The sequence below is a fragment of the Nesoenas mayeri genome, assembly GCF_963082525.1.
Source record: "Nesoenas mayeri genome assembly, chromosome: 1".
NCBI classification, from domain to species: domain Eukaryota; kingdom Metazoa; phylum Chordata; class Aves; order Columbiformes; family Columbidae; genus Nesoenas; species Nesoenas mayeri.
The window spans coordinates 185,063,411-185,086,545 of NC_137541.1; the positions used below are offsets into that span (position 1 = coordinate 185,063,411).

A 23,135-nucleotide genomic window follows, 5' to 3' on the forward strand; every position below is an offset into this window, starting at 1 on the left:
GATTTTTTTTGAGGAATCAGAAATGAACATAGTTGTCTGCTTTTTATGAGATGTGAATAATGTCTGCATGAATGGCCCAAAGACTGCAAATGTTGAGATCACCAGCAGGAAGCTTGGATAAACCTAAGAAATGTCTTAGTGTGCTTCCGTCTGTGTCTCCCATGGTCTTTCATTTGCTCTAAAACTGAGCTTGTGTTCCCCTGCACTTTTTGACATGAACAGACATCTTTACATGGTTTAAGGAACCAGATTCTTGTAGAAACAAGTGTAATTGTTATTAACCTCTTAATCACAAAACTAGCACTATTAACTACATAGGCAAGAGTTTTGTATACAAAGTGATGTGAGAGAAGTAGATAAATAATCATTTTGACAAAAATCCTGGATGCGAGGAAAAGCAAACTACATAGGTAATTGCTTAGTGATCTGTGTTCAAGTGTTTTGCACGTGGATTAAAACGTGCAAACTGAGGTTTGAAAAATATGAGGTGCGTGCATGTATTGCTACCTCTGACTCAATGGTATTCTTCCAGAAATAAATGATACTGCCTGTGTTTGCAGGCAGGCTCCTAATTTGAAAGGCAGCCATTGTGATACTCTCAAGCATTATTCAGGCAATGGTTGTCTTTTTGGTTTTAGTTTCATTTCCCCTTATGGCTGTGTGTGATGACTATTTAAGGCAGAAAATGCTCTTTATTCAGTTTCTGGCCAATGCCTTTACACTGACCTCAGACTAATAAAAATGAAGGAGGAAAAGTGGGAAAGTATGAGCCACCTTGAGATATTATTGTGGTGTGCAAGGTAACAAGAAAGAAAGGCCCTTGTGAGCAGAAACAGCAAACTACTGCTTGTTCCAAATTCCCAGTCCTTTTGAGCAAGCCTAGTATTGCACAGGGTGGTGTATGTAGGGCAGACTTCAGCCAGATCAATATTGTTCCTCTTTTCAATGACTGCATGACCCAGCTGGGAGAAATGGGCAGCTGAACCCAGGGCCAGTTGCTATAATGACTGTATTTCCAGTAAATTAAATAGCATGAGGGCATGTATTCAGGCACAAGGATATGGCTGGCTGTACCATATGATTGTTGGTACCAGGCACTGTTCTTGTCATGAGCCAATTTGCACAGCATCCAACAATCCCCAGACAGGGCTTGAGAGTCAGCTTGGACCAGGGACCGCTCCCAGTACAAAGTGTGGATGCAGCTGCTGGCATCTGTGCCAGGTGGCTTTGCTGCCAGAGACTCGTCCCAGGCCTGTGTCATTTATTAATCCAGGTGTGTTTCACATCTCTGGGGCACCCAGATCACATGGCTGTCCCTGCTGGTGGGGAGTGAGATTGCCTATAGGAAATTTGTTTTATGATTTAAAACCAAAACCAAACACAACCAACCAAAACAAGGAAAAAAAACAAACACAAACAAAACAAAACACACAAGCTGCTGGTTTAAAGAAGGCACAGCTTTAAAACTAGTCTGCATGTAAACATTTCTACTACTGAAAGGAGGTTGTAGCATGGAGGGTGTTGGTCTCTTCTCCCAAGTAAGAAGCGACAGGATGACAGGAAATGGCCTCAAGTTGCACCAGGGGAGGTTTAGATTGGATATTAGGAAAAAAATCTTAATGGGAAGGGTTGTCAGGCATTGGAACAGGCTGCTCAGGGAAGTGGTGGAGTCACCATCCCTGAAAGTGTTTAAAAGGCATTTAGACGAGGTTCTTAGGGACATGGTTGAGTTGGGCTTGATGATCTTGAGGGTCTCTTCCAACTGAAATGATTGTATGATTCTAACCGTGAGTTTAAAAAGCCTGAATTTGAGACCAAAAATAGTTCAATATTCTTAAAACTAACTTCAGCCAGATGTCTGGGGCAGGGCAGGTCTCCTGGGGCTGTGATGCTGAGCAGAAGTGCATGTGCTGCCAAATTCCTGTGTGTGACATCAGCAAGTGACCCATGGGGCTGCAGCCAGGGCTGAACACAGCTGGAGTACTGAGGTGGCACTCGTGGCCTCTGTGGCCTAGTCCTCTGACCAGACCGCTGTTTTTGCTTGCTGCACCACCAGAGCTGTAACCTGTGTGAAGCCATCTCCTTGCCATCATCAGCAGCTGTCAAGATAATTTGTGTCCACAAGCCTTTGCTTCAGACTACCAGGGAAATATCTTTAGTTTGAGCAGAGCACTGCTTCATCATGTCCTGTAGGTCTGGGAGATGGGACATGAATGCTGCTTTACATGCCATCTCATTCCTTGCTTACGCCATGCTGGGGTAACGTCCTTCCAGTGGGACTGGTGTCATTGCACTGGGGCTGCTCCGTGGGCTGCCAGTAGAAGAGCCCAAGCCTCAGCTCTGATGAGTGTGATGGTCCCTCCATTGTCTCAGGCCATGTGAAAGCTTTGGTCCTATATTTTGAAAGTCACAGAACAGTGCTAAGCTGTACTAAGACCAGTTTCAAAGTACAAGCCACTGATCATTTACCCCTTTGAAACATACATATAGTTTCGTTTTACATGCTAAAGAAAGAATGCTTCATGGGGCTCTACACATCTTTTAAACACTTTGAGAAATGGCGACTCAACCACTTCCCTGGGCAGCCTGTTCCAATGCTTGACAACCCTTTCTGTGGATAAGTTTTTCCTAATATCCAATCTAAACCTCCCCTGATGCAACTTGAGGCCATTTCCTGTCATCCTGTCGCTTCTTACTTGGGAGAAGAGACCAACACTCTCTCCATGCTACAACCTCCTTTCAAGTAGTTGTAGACAGCAATAAGGTCTCCCCTCAGCCTCCTTTCTCCAGGCTAAACAGCCCCGGTTCCCTCAGCCGCTCCTCATCAGACTTGTGCTCCAGGCCCCTCGCCAGCCTCGTCACCCTCCTCTGAACTCTCCCCAGTACACCAGTGCCTTTCTTGTAGTGAGGGGCCCAAAACTGGACACAGGATTCAAGGTGGGGCCTCACCAGTGCTGAGTACGGGGGGATGATCAGTGCCCTAGTCCTGCTGGCCACACTATTCCTGATACAAGCCAGGATGCTGTTGGCCTTTTTTGCCACCTGGGCACACTGCTGGCTCATATTCAGCCAGCTGTCAATCAACACCCCCAGATCCCTCTCTGCCAGGCACTTTCCAGCCACTCTTCCCCAAGCCTGTAGTGCTGCCTGGGGTTTTTGTGACCCAAGTGCAGGACCCAGCACTTGGCCTTGTTGAACCTCATACAATTGGCCTCAGCCCATCGATCCAGCCAGTCCAGATCCCTCACAGAGCCTTCCTACCCTCCAGCAGATCAACACTTCCAGCCATCTTGGTGTCATCTGCAAATTTACTGAGAGTGCACTTGATCCCCTCGTCCAGATCACTGATAAAGATAGTGAAGGTAACTGGCCCCAATACTGAGCCCTGGGGAACACCACTGTTGACTGGCTGCCATCTGGATTTAACTTGATTCATGACAATCCTTTGGGCCTGGCCATCCAGGCAGTTTTCCTGTGCACCTTGAATCATAAGTACCTTGAATACCTGAGACCTAAGAGTTTTACAACAGTCTTTATAGTATTTTTGTACAAAAATAGAAATTCTGCTCAGCCTTTGTTGCATAAAATCTTGTGGAAACAACAATATTTAATCAGATACAAAGAGACAGGAGCAGATTTTGAGTCAAATTTAAATTATGAATAGCTATCAATTATGCAGACTTGGCTTTCTTTCCTCCTGTGTAACTAAATTTATACTGATTCCTAAAACTGCAGATCAGAGTGGCATTTGTGTTGCTATTTGGCAATGTATTATAGTTATGTATTATCTGAAAAAACTTAGGCAATTGGGGAAAAAAAATAAATTGTTGAAGTAGAAATGGAAGGTGTATGCAGAGAATGTGTGATTATCCATCCTGCCTTGCAAAGAAGTTAAATCCTTGTTCAATTGGTGTTTATGCAGTCTCGATTGTATGTTTTTAGCTGCTGCTGGAGGTAACTGCTGCATCTTTGATAAGTTTGTGTAGTGGTTAGTTTCTGCTGTAAGAACTTAGTAGACACAGGAGACTTCTGAGTGTCCTGGGGATAAAATGGCCAGGCTAATGTCAATCCTTCCAGGGGACCTAGCATCAACTTTTTCTTCAATTATTCCCACCTAGACTTGTGTTCGAGATTTGATTCTGGGGAGGATGGTGTCAGTCCCCACATGCTCAGATCTTACTACTTGCCTTGTCCTCTTAGTTGACTGCTCTTACAGCTAAGCTCTTACAGAGTAAAAACAGGTCCTGGGGTGAGATTTTGGGATCCAGGTGCTAATGCACTCCAAATTAGGATTGCAGGAGGGTGTCCTGGTCTAAGGAGGTTGTGGGATTTGACGCAATGCATTGTGCATTGGTTGGCTTGAACTGCCATATTTAATGAGAGTTCAGTTTTTGAGCATCTACGTGTTTCAGGAGGGCAGTGCTCCCAAACATGTGCACTTTCCAGAGACTTGCTGGTGTTTGTTGTCCCTGTCCTTAAGTTCTGTTGTGGAGCTGGGTGGAGGTGCTGCTTTCCCCACCTGTCCAGGATTGATTTAGAAGCATCTCAAACATATGGGGTTTATTTCGACTAATATTAATATTTGGTAAATATTCCGTGAACAGGACCGTGTGTGTTTAGTTTTTTTTTAATTAAAAAACTAAGCTGCTTTTAAAAAAAAAGTGGTTTATTCTTAAGACTTGGTAGTAACTTGACTGAAGCAAGGGAGGGAATGAGAGGAGGAGCTTCTTAATAGCTAGTCTTGAGACTTGACATTTTTGACAAGCACTGCACAGGAAGCCAGTTGAAGTGAAGCTCTTCCTCTCCCTGAAAAACTGTACAGTGCAAATGTTTTCTTACAAGTACACATTTTGCAGTATGCAGTTGGCAGAAAGATAACTTGAAATTTAATTCAGATAGTCTGTGTTAGACTTTCTTTTTCAAACTACTGTTTATTTTCTGATATGCTTACTTTGCAGTGACAAATAATGAACCTTTTTTTGCCTTCAGTGACAAGAAAACCTCACCATCTCTTAAAAGAAAGCTGATACAGTCTAATGGGTTTAGTATCCCAAGTATAATTAGCAGAGCGAGAACTTCATATCTGTGAGGTACTGACATAAGTGCAAGTGCACTGTCTGGAGAAGCCTGAATGTGGAAAATATTTTCCATGTTAGATATTTGGAGGTTACACACAGGGAAATAGTTGTGGAGTACAGCTGGAAGGGGTTTCATTACATCTGTCACCACCACACTGCTTTGTAAATGGAAACTGTGGAGCTGGACTTCTCTCTTCCTTCTGGTAACCTTATGCACAAAGCCCTCTTGAGACCTCAGTGACTGGGTTGCAAGGAGAGTCTCAGGGTTTGAAGGGTTTGTCTTCAGCCTGTTGCCTCCATTTGGATGGATGAATTATTACCAAAATTCTGTTCTGTTTCAGTTTTCTTGTCCAAGGGTTACTGAACCAGCTGCTCACTGCCACCCTTACTGCAGACTTGGTATCATTTTTATTTTATAACCTGTTCCCTACTGCTTATTCTTCCCATTCATCTTTTATCTCTAACACAACTCCTCTCAGCTCACTTTGTCCTTTCCTCACCTTCCTGTTTATTAATTCTTTTGATGGCCCTGTCTTATCAATTCAAAATTCAAAAAAAGGATGACCGCCTCCTTCCTGCGTGAACTGCTGGAGCAGCTGCACATCCTTGCTAATGCTGAATGCTGTTAAATACCGATATCCAGCAGTCATCTCATACAAAAGTGAAATGGGGCAGCTTGGACTGGGAGAAACACTAGCACCAGAAAGCTGGTATAAAACATGTTGTACATTGGTGATGTGAAAGGTGTTTGGTGTGTTTAGCTGTTTTTATCTGCCAGATGTTGCCTTTTGAAAACCCGATGTATCCACTATATTCTTCTGTGTTCCAGCGGCTCCTTTCCCACCAGCAGCCTGTAGTAATTCCCAGTTTATTAATGGATTTCTTAACCTCCTTAAATATTATTAAAATGCGTTCCATCATTTTGAGTAATTGAGAGACAGTGAATGTGTGATACCTCTCAGGCAACAGGGAGTGGGCTGGGATACTACAACCAGTACAGAAATTGAAATCAAATTGGAAGCAATTATTTCCTTTGCAGTGAGGTGGAAGGAATGGCTATATTTGTCTTTGCCTCACTGCTTCGAAGCCATGATTGACTTGGTGAGGAAGGGGACAAGAGCTGTCTGAGCAGGTATGTGGGCTACCTCTGCAGTTGCTTGGGGTTACACAAGTGCTGAAGAGTTGCTGCTGCTAAGGAGAGGTGACTTTGGAAGTCTGGTACCTACTGGTTAATGGGTATTTCCAAAAACAGGGGGATTGGGATGCAGAGGGAGGATCTGCACCTTTCCCCCACACAAACACACCTGAAGCTTATGTTCCTGCCGATAGCGTGAGTATTCTTAAAAGCCCAAGTCTAGTAGGACTTGTAAATCACTGTCAGCCCTTGCTGAACCAGAGTGCTGAAGCCAAAATTCTGGGGAGAGAAATAACATGGTTGAAAGGTGGGTGAAAGTGAAGTGTGCCAGAGGAGCAGACAATGTGGGATGACTGGGAGAACTGATGGGAATACAGCAAAATGACACTAAGCTTTTCAGTGCATGATTTGGAAGCAGACTACGGGGCTGTCTTCTTTAGTTCCTATGTCTTAAACAGAGGTTACTGGTTGACCACTGGAAAAGCTGAGATGTAGTTCAGCATTCAGTGGCTTCTAATTACCATGTAGCTGCCATACCAGGAGCTTCTCTTTCCTTCTACGGAAATACTTCCCTTTCAAAAATTCAATCAAGCAAAACCATTAAATGGTCTGGACAAACAAAAACCAAAAACCAACAAACAAACAAAAGTGAGAAAAGCAAAGACAAACTTCTAAAGGTACAGTGTTGGGGGGAAAAAGATGTATTTGTGAAATGATCTGGTTGTTGCATTTCTAAGAGCCTTTGTTAGCTCGCATTTGTTTATACTGTGCAGCACAGATGATGAAAATTTCTGTGTATTTCCAGAACAACCCATTTGTTCACTGCAGTGTTCAAAGTCATAACTGTTCTGGGTCTTTCTTGTAAACTCGATGTTACTGTTTATTGGTATTATTTAGAGCAAGCTGTCCAGCTGATCTGTTTTAGAGGGCAGATCCTGCCCACAAGACATCTCTCTCTAATCTCTGAATGGTATTTTTCCCTCTTCCCCCACAACTGGAATAGAAATTGATTATAAAAATTGTAACCTGCCACTGACCTCTGAGTAAATTATTAAAATACTGCCCTCGGTGTGTGCTGCCTCCCTCCAGATGCTCAGTAGTTGGGCCATCTCTGAATTGAGGTAATTGCTTAATCTGCTGCAGATTGTTAATGGTTTACATTTCTTGATAACTGCTCACAAATTGGATATATCCCTTCAAAGCTCACTCTGTGTTTTTGATAAGAAGACACAATTTACTTATAGTAGATGTGGAATATGGAAGAGACTTACTGGACTATCAGGTTGTTCCGCCTGGATGTTTTCAGCATGTCTCAGATGCCAGAACAGGAGAGTGGGAGGAGGAATTGCTTGATGCAGCAGAATACACATAGATGTTTGAAACAGAAAGAATGGATTTTACTTTGTGGGAAGCATATCTCATGGCTTGAGGTGACTGAATGTATCGTCTCAGCCTTTTTTCATAGTAGCTTATCTGCCTGCAGGGAAAGCTGTTCCTCCCCTCACTGCCCTCCATGTATGAGGCAATCCTGTCTGACCTGTGAATAGCTGAGTCAAAATTACAAACCTAATTTAATTTTTCAGGCAGTGCTGAGCCTGCAAGGCAAAGAGATCATAAAGGACCCTTCCCTCATTAACTGCCTTTACCCCATCTCAGCTCATCTTTTTGCTTGGCAGATGCTGTGAGCTGATTTTATGCTTTAACTAATAGCACAAGGATTTACTTGCCCAATGGGTGGTCTTCAGCTGTCTTTTACCTTGTATTACCATTTAAAATCTGGTGTCCTCTGCCAAGGTCAGCGATAGATCTAGTCTGCTTCAGTCTGCTGCCATCCTCTGCTTTCAACCACCCTCAAACAGCCCAAAGTCATTGCTTCAGACACTGTTCTTTGCAGTGTCCATGCCTATGCTAACTAATAGGCTTCTGCCTGAAGGCAACATCTCTGAATGGAGTGATGTGGAACAAGCTGTGTTCATGTGCATGCAACCGCTCTGTACATAACTCGGGTCACTGTGAAAATATTACTTAATTCAGAGATTAGTGATGTATACTTCTCTTAGTTAATATCAAGTTACCCTTTCCTAAGAAGAAACAGTGCGCATCATCATGTTGCTAGTGGAACAGCACAACACCATCCTGACCATGACAGAATGGGTGGTACAGCACTTACATGCAGCATACGCTGTCGCTAATGATGTAGCACAGTGGATGATGGGACTCTTCAAACCTGCATTTGCACTGTGCTTCTGTGATGGGCCAGGCCTGTGGCACGTGCTATAAAATGACTTGCATCTGTTGTAGCCTTCATATCTGTCAGCGTTCTTTTATGTGAATTAAGAATCCTTACTTGTCTCAATTTGGGTAGACTGGTGTGGGAGCTTACTGAAAGGAAGGCCTCTGGTAAGGCACCCCATCTTTATTCAGGATGGGGAAAGCTATCAGCTTTTCCAGGCTTTTCCAGTGAAGCTGTATGGTTGCTCTGTAGTTAAATCAGCAATTATTATGTAAAGTCCGTGTTTTGAAAGTACTCTGCCTCAAATCTCTGATTCCTGTGAGTTTTATTGTGTTCATCATGCCTAATAGTATAACCTAGAAAGAACTTACTGCTTTTGAACTGCAGGACGTTGCCTTTTATATTAGCTTGGAATAAGATTTACGTGTGAGGGGCTGCAAAACAAAGAAGCAGATCTTTAAAGCTGATTTTGTCTGAAGACCTCAATTCTGTTTCTTCCAAGATAAGGCTGATACTTCCTCTGTGAATGGCAGTGATAAAGATCTGGAGAATGCAAGCTGAGACAGCATCTGGACAGGAATCGCAGAGGACTTGTAACCCTCTAGAGAAAAATAAGTTAGTAAAGTAAGCCAGTAACAAGGGGCCAGCAGAGAAGTTTTAGTAATGTTTGATGCTTTTGCCATGAACTGGATGCTTTCCCTTATTGCAAAGCAGAACTTAGCGATACAGCAACAACTAGATAAATGAACTGGAATGGCTACGGGCTTTATTGGTTTGGTGTGTGGGTAGCTGTCACCTAAGCAGAGGCCTCCTGTGAGTTGTACCAGGCATCTTTACAAAGCTGCACTGTAATATAATACATCATTTCACATATTTAAATAACGTATTTTTCTGTACTTGAGGAGAGAGTTGGTCTTTTGTCCTTCCTACACTTATATAATAGACATGATTTTCCCAACCCATCTTCACTAGGAGAAAGTGTGATGTCTACCATCAAGGTTTTCCCTGGCATGTGATTGCCTCAGCCCATTGCTCTCCTTTATGGTTTTATTTCCACCTCTCTTTGCCAGGAACATGTGGTGGTTCTGGGATTGCCCCTAGGAGCTGTAGCTGGTGACTCCTCTGTTCCCTCCCTTACCAGTGCAGTCTGGGCCACTTGTCTGCCCCAAATTAGCAGATAAGCTGATTTGGTCTGGAGAGATGTGAAGAACTGCAGGAGAATGTAGTAAGTGGATGGCAATGTATTGCAGAGAGAATCTAATATTGATAAATAAATGTTTTTCTTTCACCCATATTTTGTAAGTTTCTAAATCCTGCCAGTGTGAATAAAAAACACGTACAGCTGCTGCCAAATAAACAAATGCTGCTAGGGTACATACAGGGAAAAGATGGATGAAGAAAGGAATGATAATGCTCTTATAATTCAGCAGGTTTATCTGTGTCTGGATTGCTGTGTTTAGTACAGAAGATGCCAGTTCAGACAGGATATTGCCTCATTAGAGGGATTGGACAACAGGTAAGGAGAACAGGACCCAAGAACAGCTTTCCCAAGAGATGGGATAGATTGATTACCTTAAAGAGGAAACATTTAAGAAATAATAGGAGGAGTATACACAGCAACTAGCCAGGGGGGGAACATAGAGACAACAGAAGCTTCCAACCATGTAGCACAAGAGCAAGAGGATCTTCAATGAAATGAGCAGTTAACTAACTTAAAGATGGTAGAATAAAATTAGCAGAGTATGAAGTTGAAAGCTGAAGAATGAGAATGCTGTAATGAGGCTATTTGAAAGAAGTAGCTGGATCTGAAGAGGGAATGCATGTTTGAGATGAATTATTTTTTTTTTAATAATAAACCATTAGGTTTAGGATGTGACGTACAGGCTTGCAATACAGGTTTGAAGACAGTTTTTATTCCCTTGTGCTGATTTCCATCTCCCCATGCATCCCCCACAGTAATGCAGAGGTGACAAACTGTGACTGTCTTATGAGCCCTCAGAATGTCACATCACCTCTAAATGACAGAGTCAGAGGTTTGGGCTTTGCTGGCATCTGACAAAGCACTCAATGTGTGTGATGAGAAGAAAACTGAGAACCCCTCGCAGGGCACTTCAAGGCTGCAGTTCCTTCGCAGCTGAAGAACAAACCTTTCAGGATGAGGTTGAGTCTGAATTGCTTTGCTCTGCTTTCTACACCCCTTTTTACTGGCACTAAAGCTGCTGGGCTTGCTCCTTTCCTTCCCAGGGAGTTCTGTGACTCTCCAGCTGAAGTTGTCCTGCTGGGTCAGAGCAAGGGTAGCTTCATGCCTCCTCTAGCAGAGCAAAGAAGGTAGGAGTTGGGTTTGTGTGAGAACAGTGGAAATATCACTGAGTCCAGCTGCCCTGAGAAGAAAATAGCAAAGATCAGAAAAGCTGAAGGAACATTACATCACCTGTGAATCATTGTTCAAGTTGAATGGTAATCTAGAGGAACTGGAAATGGGAATCCCCTGCAGAAAGTCCTTGATGCCCCAAGGAGAGCATTTCCAGAGGCTTCTTGATGTGGTGCAGAGCACGCAGATACATTCCATGTAGATGTGTTTGCTGTCTCTGGAAAAACAGTGCCATATTTGTTCATAAATACTTACAAAACAAAAGCCTATCTGTTCTTAGAGAAGGTTTTTCAATAAGCCTTCAGCATCTGTAGCTGCATGTGACCAGCTGATTGTCCTATTTATTTGCTAAGGAACTTAGCATACCATACAGGTATGAGGGTTGGGTTTTGGGTTGGGTTTGTTTTTGGTTTTTTTTCTTGCACAAAGAACAATGAATTAAAGTGAAAGTTCATATAGTGACAGAAATACACATGTAAATTGGGAGGTAACAACTTTATGGGAACTTTTACAGGAAGAAATTCTTAACCATGAGAGTGATCAGGCACTGGAACCTGAGTTCTGGAACCCAGAGACGCTGTGGATGCCTCATCCCTGCAATTGTTCAAGGCCAGGCTGGATGGGGCTTTGAGCAACCTGCCCTGGTGAAAGGTGTCCCTGGCTGTGGCAGGGGGATTGGAACTAGACAGTCTTCAAGATTGCTTCCAACCCAAACCATTCTATGATTCTGTGTGGATGTTAGGATTTGACAGCTGTTTGCTTGGAAAGGGGTTCATTTTCATTGGGATATGATTGATGGTCTTCTCAAAATACGAGAAACACAGGTTTTCCCCTACAACTTTGTGTTGTATGAATTAAATGTTACGTGCTTTGTGACTGAATGTAATAAGTATACTGTAAGTGGAAAATGACACTTTAATGGGTGGTGCGTACTCTTGTCTATTTGCAGCTAGGACCCTACTTTCCTTACGCTAGGTTTCTCAAATATCTGCAATGAATGGTTATATTCTGATTAATACATGAAATAACCTCAAAGAAGCAGTGAAGTAGTTAATGATTTAATTTAGTCTTGTGCAGTGGATGATGCAGATGACTTATATCCAGAAATTAAAATGCTGAGAGAGCGCATCATCCTATGGATTTTGGAATGTGTGTTCCTTCCCCCACAGTAAATCCATAATTTACTAGATGCTGCACTGTATAGTTAACCAAGGAAAATATTTATATGAAAAATAAACAGAAGCCTAAGGGCATGACTGAACCAGGATGTTTCATCTTCCTCTGCATCTCTTTATTGCTTGCAAACTCTTTTCTTCTGCATTCATTTCTGCTCCCAGGTGCTGTGCTGTTCTCTTACCTGATGCCATGGTATTGTTTCAGATCAGCATGGAAAAGAAGAGTAAAACTGAGGAAATTCTTTCTGCTATAGTATATTGGCATTTATGTTTGTTGTAAATTCCAGCCAGGGGCTTAATTTAGTGCTTGGGATCAAATATCAGTCTTTCCCGTAAGTGTATCCAAATATTAATATAATTTCTTAGAAATTGTTTGCTGGTGGTATGTATATTGAAATGGGTATGTCCAGCTTTCACTTGACAGATTCAAAAGCATAAGCTTACATTTTTCTCTGCTGCGTAATTAATTTATTTTTCTGCAGAGTGAAGTATGCGTAACTTATTGTAAAAATGGGCATTAACTGAGTTGATAGCTCATAGCAGCTTTAGAATAAAAAAACATGTTGTGTTCTTCTGAACAGATGTTCTTACCAGGCTGCTGGAAGCTGCTGGGCTGGTGACCTGGTAGGTTCTTGTTCTTTGATTTTGCTACATGGACGATTTAGAAGGTGGCTGGAGGGTTGCTTTCTTGCAAATCGTGGATCCGCTAGGTATTTTTAACATGGTTCCACTGGGTCACTTACTGCATAGCAGGCCTGTGTTTTAATCTTTCTAATAACTTCCGTTACTGAAACATTTGAATGTGGGAAGGAGGTGAAAGTAATTGGATTGCAATAATTAAATCATCCAATTACCTTCAAAAGGTTGTGTGTGTTTACACTTCCCGACTGTAAATGGGAATCAATCAGTACAAGAAGAACTGAAGCTGCATCTGTTCTGGGAGGAGATAATTTGGTGGGATGCAGGTGGGGATGGGTGTCTGTGGGTAAGAGGGAGTGGTGATCATTTTGTTACCCCAAGGCTCTGTAAGGAAGACTGATGCACAGGTCTTAATGAGGGAGTTAATTTTGAAACTTTGTTTGAAAAAAATCTTAGTGTGGTATAACAGTAATTATCTAATAATTCTGATAACTGCAGGCGGATGCTCACTGAGAACTCCAGCTCTGCATTTACCTGCATTTGCAGATAAAATGAGCTTCCCTACAGCGTTTGTGCTGGAATGTGGTGTAGTCACTGTACTGCTTCATATGATACATGATGAACAGTGCTTTTGTGGAGCTGCTGAAGACCTGAGGCAGCTCAGCTCTCTGAACTTTGTGATAGTAACCCCAAGGTAACACAATATTTTTCTGTGGTTGTGACTTCTGGTTCATTTCTTTGGTTTCTCTTTACTTGCCCGAAGTTTCTGCAGTGGAAACTGGTCAGAGTCTGATTTAGGTCCAGTGCCTGACCAGCAGAGCATGCACTGCTTCCAGGCATATGTGCTCGGATGACTGGAAAAAATCACTGAACTGCATTGCTTATTGTCCAGAAAACTGAAAAATGGGTGGAAACTGTTTCACAGCTGAGTAGTAAAACTGTCATGTCGCTATCATTTTTCTGAGTCATAAAAATCCATTTCTCCTGAGATTGTCTCTTATGAATCTTTGTTTTCTAGTCACTTCCCACAAAATACCCAAAAAGGCCTCTATGTAAACCAAAACTGTGTTAAATAAAATGGTGTCTCTTTTTCTCAGGTCTATGTACCACTGATGCTTATAACAGTTTTTCCTTGACAAACCCATGCAATCTATAGCTGCATATAACCTACCAAAACTGTGACATTTTCCCTATTATGCAATATGCATTTGCATTCAGTTTATGGCAGCATGAATTATATTGGGAAATATAAAGTGTAGTTTGGGTGAGGATGTTGTGTGAGCTTTGTGTGAAAAAATTCCTGCCTTTTGGTCTGTCTGCCTCCTTGCTTGGGCTACTGTTTTGTGTAATTTTTTTCTGAAGATAGATGTTAAATGTACAGTATTTCACATTTGCAGTTTCTTCCCTATTGTACCTTTGTACTGAGCTTCATTCCAGGACTTTTCCACCACAGAAAAGAACTAGTAAAGGGCTTTGTGAGATCATTAACCTCTGAGCTTAGTTTGCACAATACTTTAGTAGCTTGTTCCCTAAGATGTTGGCTCAAAATGAGATTATTCATGATCAAAAGTTTTATATGACATAAATTCTTTATTTTTTTGTAGGATACGGAGTCTTGCTGGGTTCCATGGGAAGATACTATACTTGTGACTCTGAGAAGGGATGAGGCAAGAGGCAGTTGCAGGGGAGGATTATGAAGGAGAGCTAATAAGACTATTTAGATTTAATAAGGTGAATCATTAAAGGTAGCAAAAATCAGGTTCATTGCCACCAGCTGATGGCCAAGAAAGTCCATGAGTGAACCCCATTGTTATTTCTCCCCTACCCTACTCTTTACACAAGGCTGCAGAGTTGCTCCTGAGGTCCCTGTTCAGCATCAGGCAGGTGTTTGCATTGTAAATTCTGCATCTGATGTCACCGTTGTGTGACAGAAGGAGAAAAGAAGAGTCTGGGCTTCTATTGACCCATGTCTGAGAAGTGCTATGTAGATCATTATCATGGAGATTGCTGTAGTGATGAACTTCACATGAAATGTTCTCTGCAAGCCTGGACATGTATAAAGTCAAACCAGTGGCATTTTATATTACTGGGTGGGATGGAGGGTGTGCTTGAATATTTAGGGACTCAGTCAGATTCCTTCCTACCGCACAGTTGGTCCTGAACTACTGCTGCCAGACGCAGCTGCTTCCGTGTGGTTTTTGATGTGTTCCCTGTGCTGTCCATGTCTAGGACTGCATGCAGCCATTATCTGGTTCATCTCCCTTGCAGCAGTTTTGTTTCTCTGGGGCTTCTGAGCTTTGTGCACAAGGTTTGCTGGACTGGCAATGGCAGCGGTGTTTCAGATACAACAGCAGGATGTCCCAGGTGGTGGCCGGTGGGGGCTGGTCCAGCTTCCTCTTGAAGCCAGACCTCACTGCTTCTATGACTTTGCTGCAGGGCTTGAGGCACACAGAGTAAAGAGAGAGCAGTTGTTCAAAAGGCTTTTATTTTATAGGAAGCCTGATGCTTGAGTTACAGACTGAGGTTACAATGAAGATATTGTATCATCTAGAAATGCCCTTATCTAATTGCTGCTTAAGAGAGAACCTCTCTAAGCCAGCCCTGACGTAAAGCCCATTCTTCAAAACTCTTTGATCTTTTCCCCACTCATTGTCCCTCTTTCCTGAACTAGTAGCTCCTGCATTTCATTTTAGAAACCGAACCTGCACTCTAATAATATGAAAGAACTTAGAACCGATCTACAGTGATGTATAGCTGTACACTGTCTAATAGTCTTAGAAAGAGTCCCGTGAGTAAACTTTTGATCAATTCATTTTAAATTGCACATCTGTTTATCAAAACCAGTGAAAAGGAGCCTGGAATGTGCCTGAAAATCATAGGGTTTATGCAGAACACTACGTCAAAGTTGTGTGATGGGCTATGTGGGCACTAGTGTGGGTGAGCCTGAGACACACAGTCCTGCACTTCCCTGGACCATTGGGGCTGGGTTTGGGGCAGGTGCTGGTGTGGAAGTGTTGGGATTTGGGGTGTTGTTGTTGGGGTTTGGGGTTTTTTGTTTGTTTTGGGTGTTGGGTTAGGTTGGTTTGTTTGTTGTTTTTTCTCAGGAGGACAAAAAGTGAGGACCTGTTCGATAAAGTCATCTTGATGGCTGAGGTTTTGGCACTCTGCCATTAAATTTCTTTTTGTTTTCTCTGAAACACAGACTAGCTCAGAAATCAGTTCTGGTTTTGACTTTTGCTTTCGTATATTTTCTTTCAAAATTTATCAGAGAAATGAAACTCCTCATCACTGGTTCCAGTGCAGTCACAGTGGTTCATGAGCTGCCACTGACCATGAAAGATCTTTTATTCTTTCAGAAAATCCCAGTAACAGCTCATGTCATTAACTGGTCAGAGCAAAAGTCTCTTTATATCTCTTACCCAAAAAAAGTCCCTGGAGAAGCTGGGAAGTTTGCAGTACTGTAGTGTCTTTAATGCAGTTTTAAGTATTTTCCTTATCTAATGACAGTGTCTCTCTGTGAAAGGCAGTAAAACTGTCAGTGCTGTGCTTGGATTTCAAATACTACTATTGTCATGTTTATTTAATGACACCAGATAAAACTTTTGCTGTTTCCAAGCAGATATTTAGTTCCCGGAGAGACGTGGCTTTTTAATACTTCTGAAATTTCTGTTTTCAGATATTTAGGAACAGGTGGAGCTTTTAAATGTTTTGTTTCAACAGTAAAGAAGATGTCAGTATATGTGCTAATACTCCATTAGGTATGCCTGAAACCTCATCAACTATAGTAACCCTGGATGTGGTATTATCCTAATCTCTCTCTCTTTCTCTCTTTCTTTTTCTTTCTTTCTTTCTCTTTCTTTCTTTCTCTTTCTTTCTTTCTCTTTCTTTCTTTCTCTTTCTTTCTTTCTCTTTCTTTCTTTCTCTTTCTTTCTTTCTCTTTCTTTCTTTCTCTTTCTTTCTTTCTCTTTCTTTCTTTCTCTTTCTTTCTTTCTCTTTCTTTCTTTCTCTTTCTTTCTTTCTCTTTCTTTCTTTCTCTTTCTTTCTTTCTCTTTCTTTCTTTCTCTTTCTTTCTTCTGTCAATTAGATAGCTAGATGAGCATTTCTAAGTATTTTTCCAGAATAGTTTAGTGCCTTCCCTTTCCTGTTTGGGCACTGTTCTGTAGCTGCGTTAAACCAACTCTGTGGTTAGGACAGCTGCCTGACGGGGATGTCTTTATTTTTAACCCTTTGCACTGATGACCTGCCTCCCTTTCCCAAGGAGCAGTAATGAGCAAGGGACAGGCGTTGATCTCTGGATGGCCCTGATATGACTTTAGAAAGCGACAGATAAAAATTTCTGTACCAGGCACTCACTACAAATAGGAATAAAACTGATTTCACAGCTTATACTGAGTTTGATGCTTACCCTCTTGGTCTCTCAGCAGGACAGGAGATCAAAAAAAATCCACAGTAGATCGTCCAAAGTATAAACAATGAGTAGTATATTCAAATGCCATTTAAAACAATTTCCTGAAGCCCAAGAATACCTACAAAATCTTGTAGTGAATTGTATGTGTTGAAGGTTACCTCTGCTCTGTTATACAGCCGTTGTATGCCTGGGGCATAAAGGCAATAGTGTGTTACACAAGTGCATCTCAATGAAGAGAAATCGTTAAAAAGGCAGGAGTGAGGAAGGCAAACATTCACAAACAGGAGAGGATGGATCTGTTATGGGAAACAGATACACTGGATTTCTTTACTGACACTGTACAACTAGAATGGGTGGTTTTATGGATATTCTGGAGAAGTGGAGCAGAATAGGGATAAATTGTTCCTCTAGGTAATGGTGGTATTGGATCTTCCTGCAACAGAGTTCACAGTATTGCAGTGTGGAGACTTCTTGGAACAGTGCTTGGACATGTCCAGAGAATCTTGCATCCTGCCCTGCAGCGTTGTGCAGACTTCCATGGAGCACACTGCAATCTGAAAGCACAAAGTAAGATTTGTATGAGCAAAATGTCTTTTTTTTAGAAAGAAGATACTGTGGCATGTACTGCTGCTTGAATAAATTTCTATAGATAGAATTGTTTTGGTTGGAAAAGACCTTTAAGATCATCAAGTCCAACCATTAACCTAACACTGCCAAGGCCACCACAAAACTGAGTCCTTAAGTACCTCATCTACACATCTTTTGAATACCTCCAGGGCTGGTGACTCAACCCCTTCCCTGGGCAGCCTGTTCCAATGTCTGACAAACCTTTCTGTGAATAAATTTTTCCTAATATCCAATCTAAACCTTCCCTGGCGAGATGGTGAAGTTCAGAGCTGCCATACTGAAGACGTGTGCCATTGACATGTGCACCTCTGTGAGCAGTAGATGCTTAGATGAAGCCCACCTCCTGCACACATGCACAGCGTAGCAGTGGGTTAGAGACCTGCCGGTACAACCACAGCCACACATACTCTGGCACATAACAGAGAGAAGCAATTTTTCTTTTAAAATATACATTTTTCACATGGCCTTAATATATGGAGACATAGCCTGCCTTTTGCATGGCAGAATTATTTCTGTATAGCCTGTCTCATTTAAAAATAAATCATCTCTGTTATGAAAAGACTAGAAGAGTATCCATTGATTTGACAGGTTCTAAAAATCTTTCTAAATCAATTCACTGGCAACAAAATGAAGGGACGACTCATTTCCATGGTGATGCCAACTGAATCACTCTGGAGCCATTGAAGACTGGATCCTGACCTGGGTGGGTGCCGTGTTTAAGTCCAGTAACCATGCAACCAGCAAGTACTTTTTGTGCTATATATCCATTTTAAAAAGCCTATTTGCCTTTTTTTTTTTTTTTTTTTTTCCCCTCTTTGCATTCTTTAAAAGCTTCAGAAGCTCTGGCTTTCAGGTCTAATGGGTAGTATTGTGGTAATAAGTAGACAAAACTATGCAGAACTGAAAAAAAGACACTCCCTTCCAGGAACATTTTGCTTCTCCCATGTTCGGTTGTCACCGGTTTCTTCTTTAGCCCAAATCTACTTTGAGAAAGACTTACCCAGAAAAGTTTAATGAAGTGATGTCAATTTTTATTCTTTCAATAAAATGCCTCATCTAATCCAGTGATCTTAAGAAAATCATGAAACATCATTTTCTGACATAACGAATTTTTACATCAACTTATACATAGATATTGAAATTCCATTAAAATGCTTAACATAACTTTAAAATGCTTGTTTTAAAGACGTGCATAGTAATCATCCTTAGTTTAAAAGTGAATTGTTTACAAGTTTTTTTTCTCCTTTATTTAAAATTATTTACTGGGGAGATAAGTATTTCTGTAAGGAGTTTCATGAACTAACTTGCTGGTTATGTTCCTTTTCACACACCTTAGAGTTAAAAAATATCCTTTCATACTCTTTTTATTTTTAGAATGCTTTTTTCTCATTTTGCATGAATTAGTCATTGAATGGAAATATATTTGTCTACCTAATGAAGAGAGCTTACTACATACCTACAGAAGAGGCCTACACTAATAAAAGTACTTTCACTGTTAACTAGGAACCTCCTAGTTTCTACTTTAAATTAGATAGAAAATATTTTTGTTTCAATATCATTCGGCTAAAAGTCTTAACATTGACATAACTGTGAAATTAATTAGCAAGTCTGTAGGGGGTACAGTTTAAAAACCAACAAAAATAACACAAAGCATCCAAATTATTGCCATTTTTGCAAATCAGATGGATTTTTATTTCCTCTAATTTTTGAAGAAACATTTATTGTACATAGTCCTTTTTTAACCAGCAGAATAATCTGCTATGTTGTACTGGATTTATTATTTGCAAGAACCTTAAAGTGGAGATGAGAGGCAACTTTGTCGAAGCCTGGGAGTTTTGAAACTGGTTGCACTGAGTATATGGATGGAGATGGTAAAGAAAGACAAGCCTCTCATGGCATATTGGTGCATCTCCTCAGGGCTGTTTCATATTGAATTATTTCAGCTCCCTGTGATTCATCTCATTATTTTTTTGTGCACACTCATTCACTTACACTATAACTTCACTTGTCAAGGATAAACACATCAGTAGGAGCTCGCCTCTTTGGGAAACAGAGTGCTTGATCTCCTTCCAGAATTAAGGTGATCATGTTAGCAAAGGTGAACCCCTTTGGGTGGTCGCAAAAGTTTTGGACCCTGTCTCAAACCTGACGTACAGCCCTGTGGCTGTGAGCGTCTTCCCAGACCTATGTGCTGATGTCTTGACACAGAGTCCTGCTCTGACAACAGCCACTGTTACCTACAGCCAGAAATGACAGAAGGATTTGACCCTCTTGCTGTCAACAATACAGTAGCTTTGTTATCAGCTGATGAATTGTCCCTGAAAAAGTATTGGTGGTTTTGCATCAGATCTGCTGAAGAGCTGCTGATGTGTTTGTTGCAAAAAGGCTGTTAGACTTAAGGGTGATTATACTGAATTTTGTATGTTTTAAGTATTTTGTGAGAGTATTCTAACCATGGGACTTGCTGACCCAGTGAAGTGTTAGTTTTTAGAGCAACATACTCTGTCAGAGTGTATGCATGAGACATTTCTAAAATGATACAGCTTGTGTGGTACCCAAATATGCAGCTCTCTGAATTATTTGCTGAAAAATGAGTTTGTGTGCAGGGCAGGACAAGCAGAAAACTGATTTTGGGTATGTGCAGTCCCAGAACACACCACGGTGCAGCCTTTAGCTTCATATTCAGAGGACAGATAACTGGTTCTTGAATTGCTTGATTATATTGCATGGCATCTGTGTTCAGACCTGATTTATGTATGTAATGTCTTAGATCAACTTATATTGTGTTGTATTAACATATTTCTCTAAATATCTGCTGGCTAAAAACTGCTGAAATCTGCTCTTCCATGAAAACGACTTAACAATAGGAATGACCATGTAGTCTTTTCCATAACCTAAATTTCCACATGTTTCATGAACTGGAAAGAACAGTGTTGTGGGGTTTGTTTGTTGGTTGATGGGTTTTGGGGGTTGTTTTTGTAGGGTTTTTTTGTTTGGTTGGTTGGGTTTGGTGGCGGTGGGTGTTTTGTTTGTTTTTTTTTCCTTAATACTATCAAATGCAAGTTATAGATTTGCTACAGGGAAATAAGGCTTATTTTTAACAACAGTTTTTTAGATGCCTCTTGTAGCTATTGTCACATGCTAACAACTAAAAACTGAATAGATGTAGATGACCTGGGTTGAAATGTATTGTGCTACACTAACACAATGCTGTCTGTATTGGACAACTAGATTTTCTAGAGAAGGTGAATCCATTTGGTGTAAATCAGTAACACATGGAATACAGTGTTATATGGAGAATTTGCTAGTTAAAACTGGAGATGACAAGGATTTGAGGAGCAGTAAGGCACGTAAGAGTTGTCTGTAACTGAGATGATCGTGGCTTCTGCAGGAATCGAAGAATCACAGAATGTCAGGGACTGTAAGGGACCTCAAAAGATCATCTAGTCCAATCCCCCCGCCAGAGCAGGAACACCCAGATGAGGTTACACAGGAAGGCGTCCAGGAGGGTTTTGAATGTCTCCAGAGAAGGAGACTCCACAACCTCCCTGGGCAGCCTGTTCCAATGTTCTGTCACTGAAGTTTCTTCTCATATTTAAGTGGAACCTCCTATGTTCTAGTTTGCACCTATTGCCCCTTGTCCTATCATTTGTTGTCACTGAGAAGAGCCTGGCTCCATCCTTGTGACACTCACCCTATATATATTTATAAACATTAATGAGGTCACCCCTCAGTTTCCTCCAAGCTAAAGAGCCCCAGCTCCCTCAGCCTTTCCTCATAAGGGAGATGCTCCACTCCCTTCATCATCTTCCTGGCTCTGCGCTGGACTCTCTCAAGCAGGAGATAACTGTTTGCCTGCTGCTTTAACTGGTGGCACTGTTTTTAGGCATGTTTTGATTAAATTAGTAGCTGATGAACTAAAGTAAGAGAGAGCTTCAGTTAGAGGCTACAGAGATTGGACCAAAACAAATGGCACTGAAGACTGAAGTAATAAACGTTTAATGACCCAGATAGATCATTGGTGCAGATTGTTGGTTCAGGAAACAAGCAACAAGTGTCTCGTGCATGTGAAGGGCATGGATTGAGTGACAGGGAGCTGCCAGCATGAAATGATTATGAGAAAACAAAAGTAATCCTGAGATATATTGAGAAGGTCTTCTAGCAGAGGGGAAAACACTGATGTGTTTGTGGAAAGGTCTAGACCACTGTGTGGTTCTAGGTGCTTCTGTTTGAGGATGGCAAATCTGAACTGATGGGGCAGAGAACTGCCAGGCTGCATGTTGCCTTGATCATCCTCTTCAGAGAAGGTTCAGGCTTTGGTTTCTTCAGCCTAATGCTCAGTGGGCGTCTGATAGCACTCTTGAGTACACTGAGGAGACAGGAAAGTCCTGAAGCTGAAGAGCTCATTGTTGGCACAAATGGATATAATCTTAATAAACAGAAGCCAAAAATCTCAGAACTTCATTGCTTTGCTTAGAGATTTTTCCTGAAGCAGAACAACGAAATGGACCAAGGCTTACCCTGAGATCTGAGGGAAGGCTTCTGCAGTGAAGGGGTCTGGATGGGCTGATACAGGAATGCTTTCCTGGACTATCAAGGGTGTCCCAAATCCTCATCTGAGGCAATGAATGAGCAGCAGTGTCCCAGTCCCTGGGAAAGGCAAAGAACAAAAAGCCACTGCAGTTTGCAGATACTGTTCTGATGTGTTCAGCTGAGATTTTGAGTACTGCATGGTACCAAGGAATGGGCTACCCTCATCACCTTACAGGGGTTAATCTGAGGTTGATGTATAAGGCTGGCGTAGGAGTTTACATGCTTTTTTTTTTTCCCCTCTCAGTAAAATAATTTAAATTTCTTGTGCATTCATTGTCACCACTTAGTTTTCATTCATAGTCATTTTTTCTTTTTTCCTCACACGTGTGTTGTGCTTTTTCTTTCATAGAACAGTTCGTGTCTGGCTGAAGAGAGACAGTGGGCAGTACTGGCCCAGCATATACCATGCAATGCCATGTAAGTATAAGGAGATCCTTGCTATCTGCTATGTATTTGCAAAATGGCTTTTCTGGTTTTGGTGAAGCTTTATGTTTATGACCATTTGCAAGCTTATCACTCCATATTAAATACTGTTAATGAACAATCCTCTTGGTTTCTGTGAAGCTTTACCAAGTTATATTATAATGCTTCTGAGAGGCATCAGGGATTACAGCAGCAAAAGATACAGATATGGTAACAAGGGATGAGCATGTAATCCAAACATAGATACAAAATATGGGAGCTCAAAATGTAGTCTTGCATTCTGCTACTAATGGAGTCCATAAAGCTTTGTAAGTCTCCAGTATAAATCACTGTGCCCGTCCTGCATGTGCTCCTTCTGTTAGCGTGCAATGGTAAATGGTTTTATTTGATAACTTAATATCCTGCAGCAGCTAATATGATAGAGAGGATACTAAAGAAGGAAGGCAGCTCTTC

At 41.5% G+C, this 23,135-nt stretch overlaps 1 protein-coding gene across 1 annotated transcript in view; it reads left to right on the plus strand.

Annotated features, from left to right (window-relative positions):
* Positions 1 to 23,135, plus strand: part of WDFY2 (WD repeat and FYVE domain containing 2) — a gene marked incomplete at both ends in the record, with an annotated part of 65,992 nt that overhangs the window by 12,093 nt on the left and 30,764 nt on the right. The window contains one exon of the mRNA XM_080359310.1: positions 22,609 to 22,676. Coding sequence (XP_080215436.1) covers positions 22,609 to 22,676 — 68 coding nt within the window. The remainder of the gene's footprint in view (positions 1 to 22,608; positions 22,677 to 23,135) is intronic.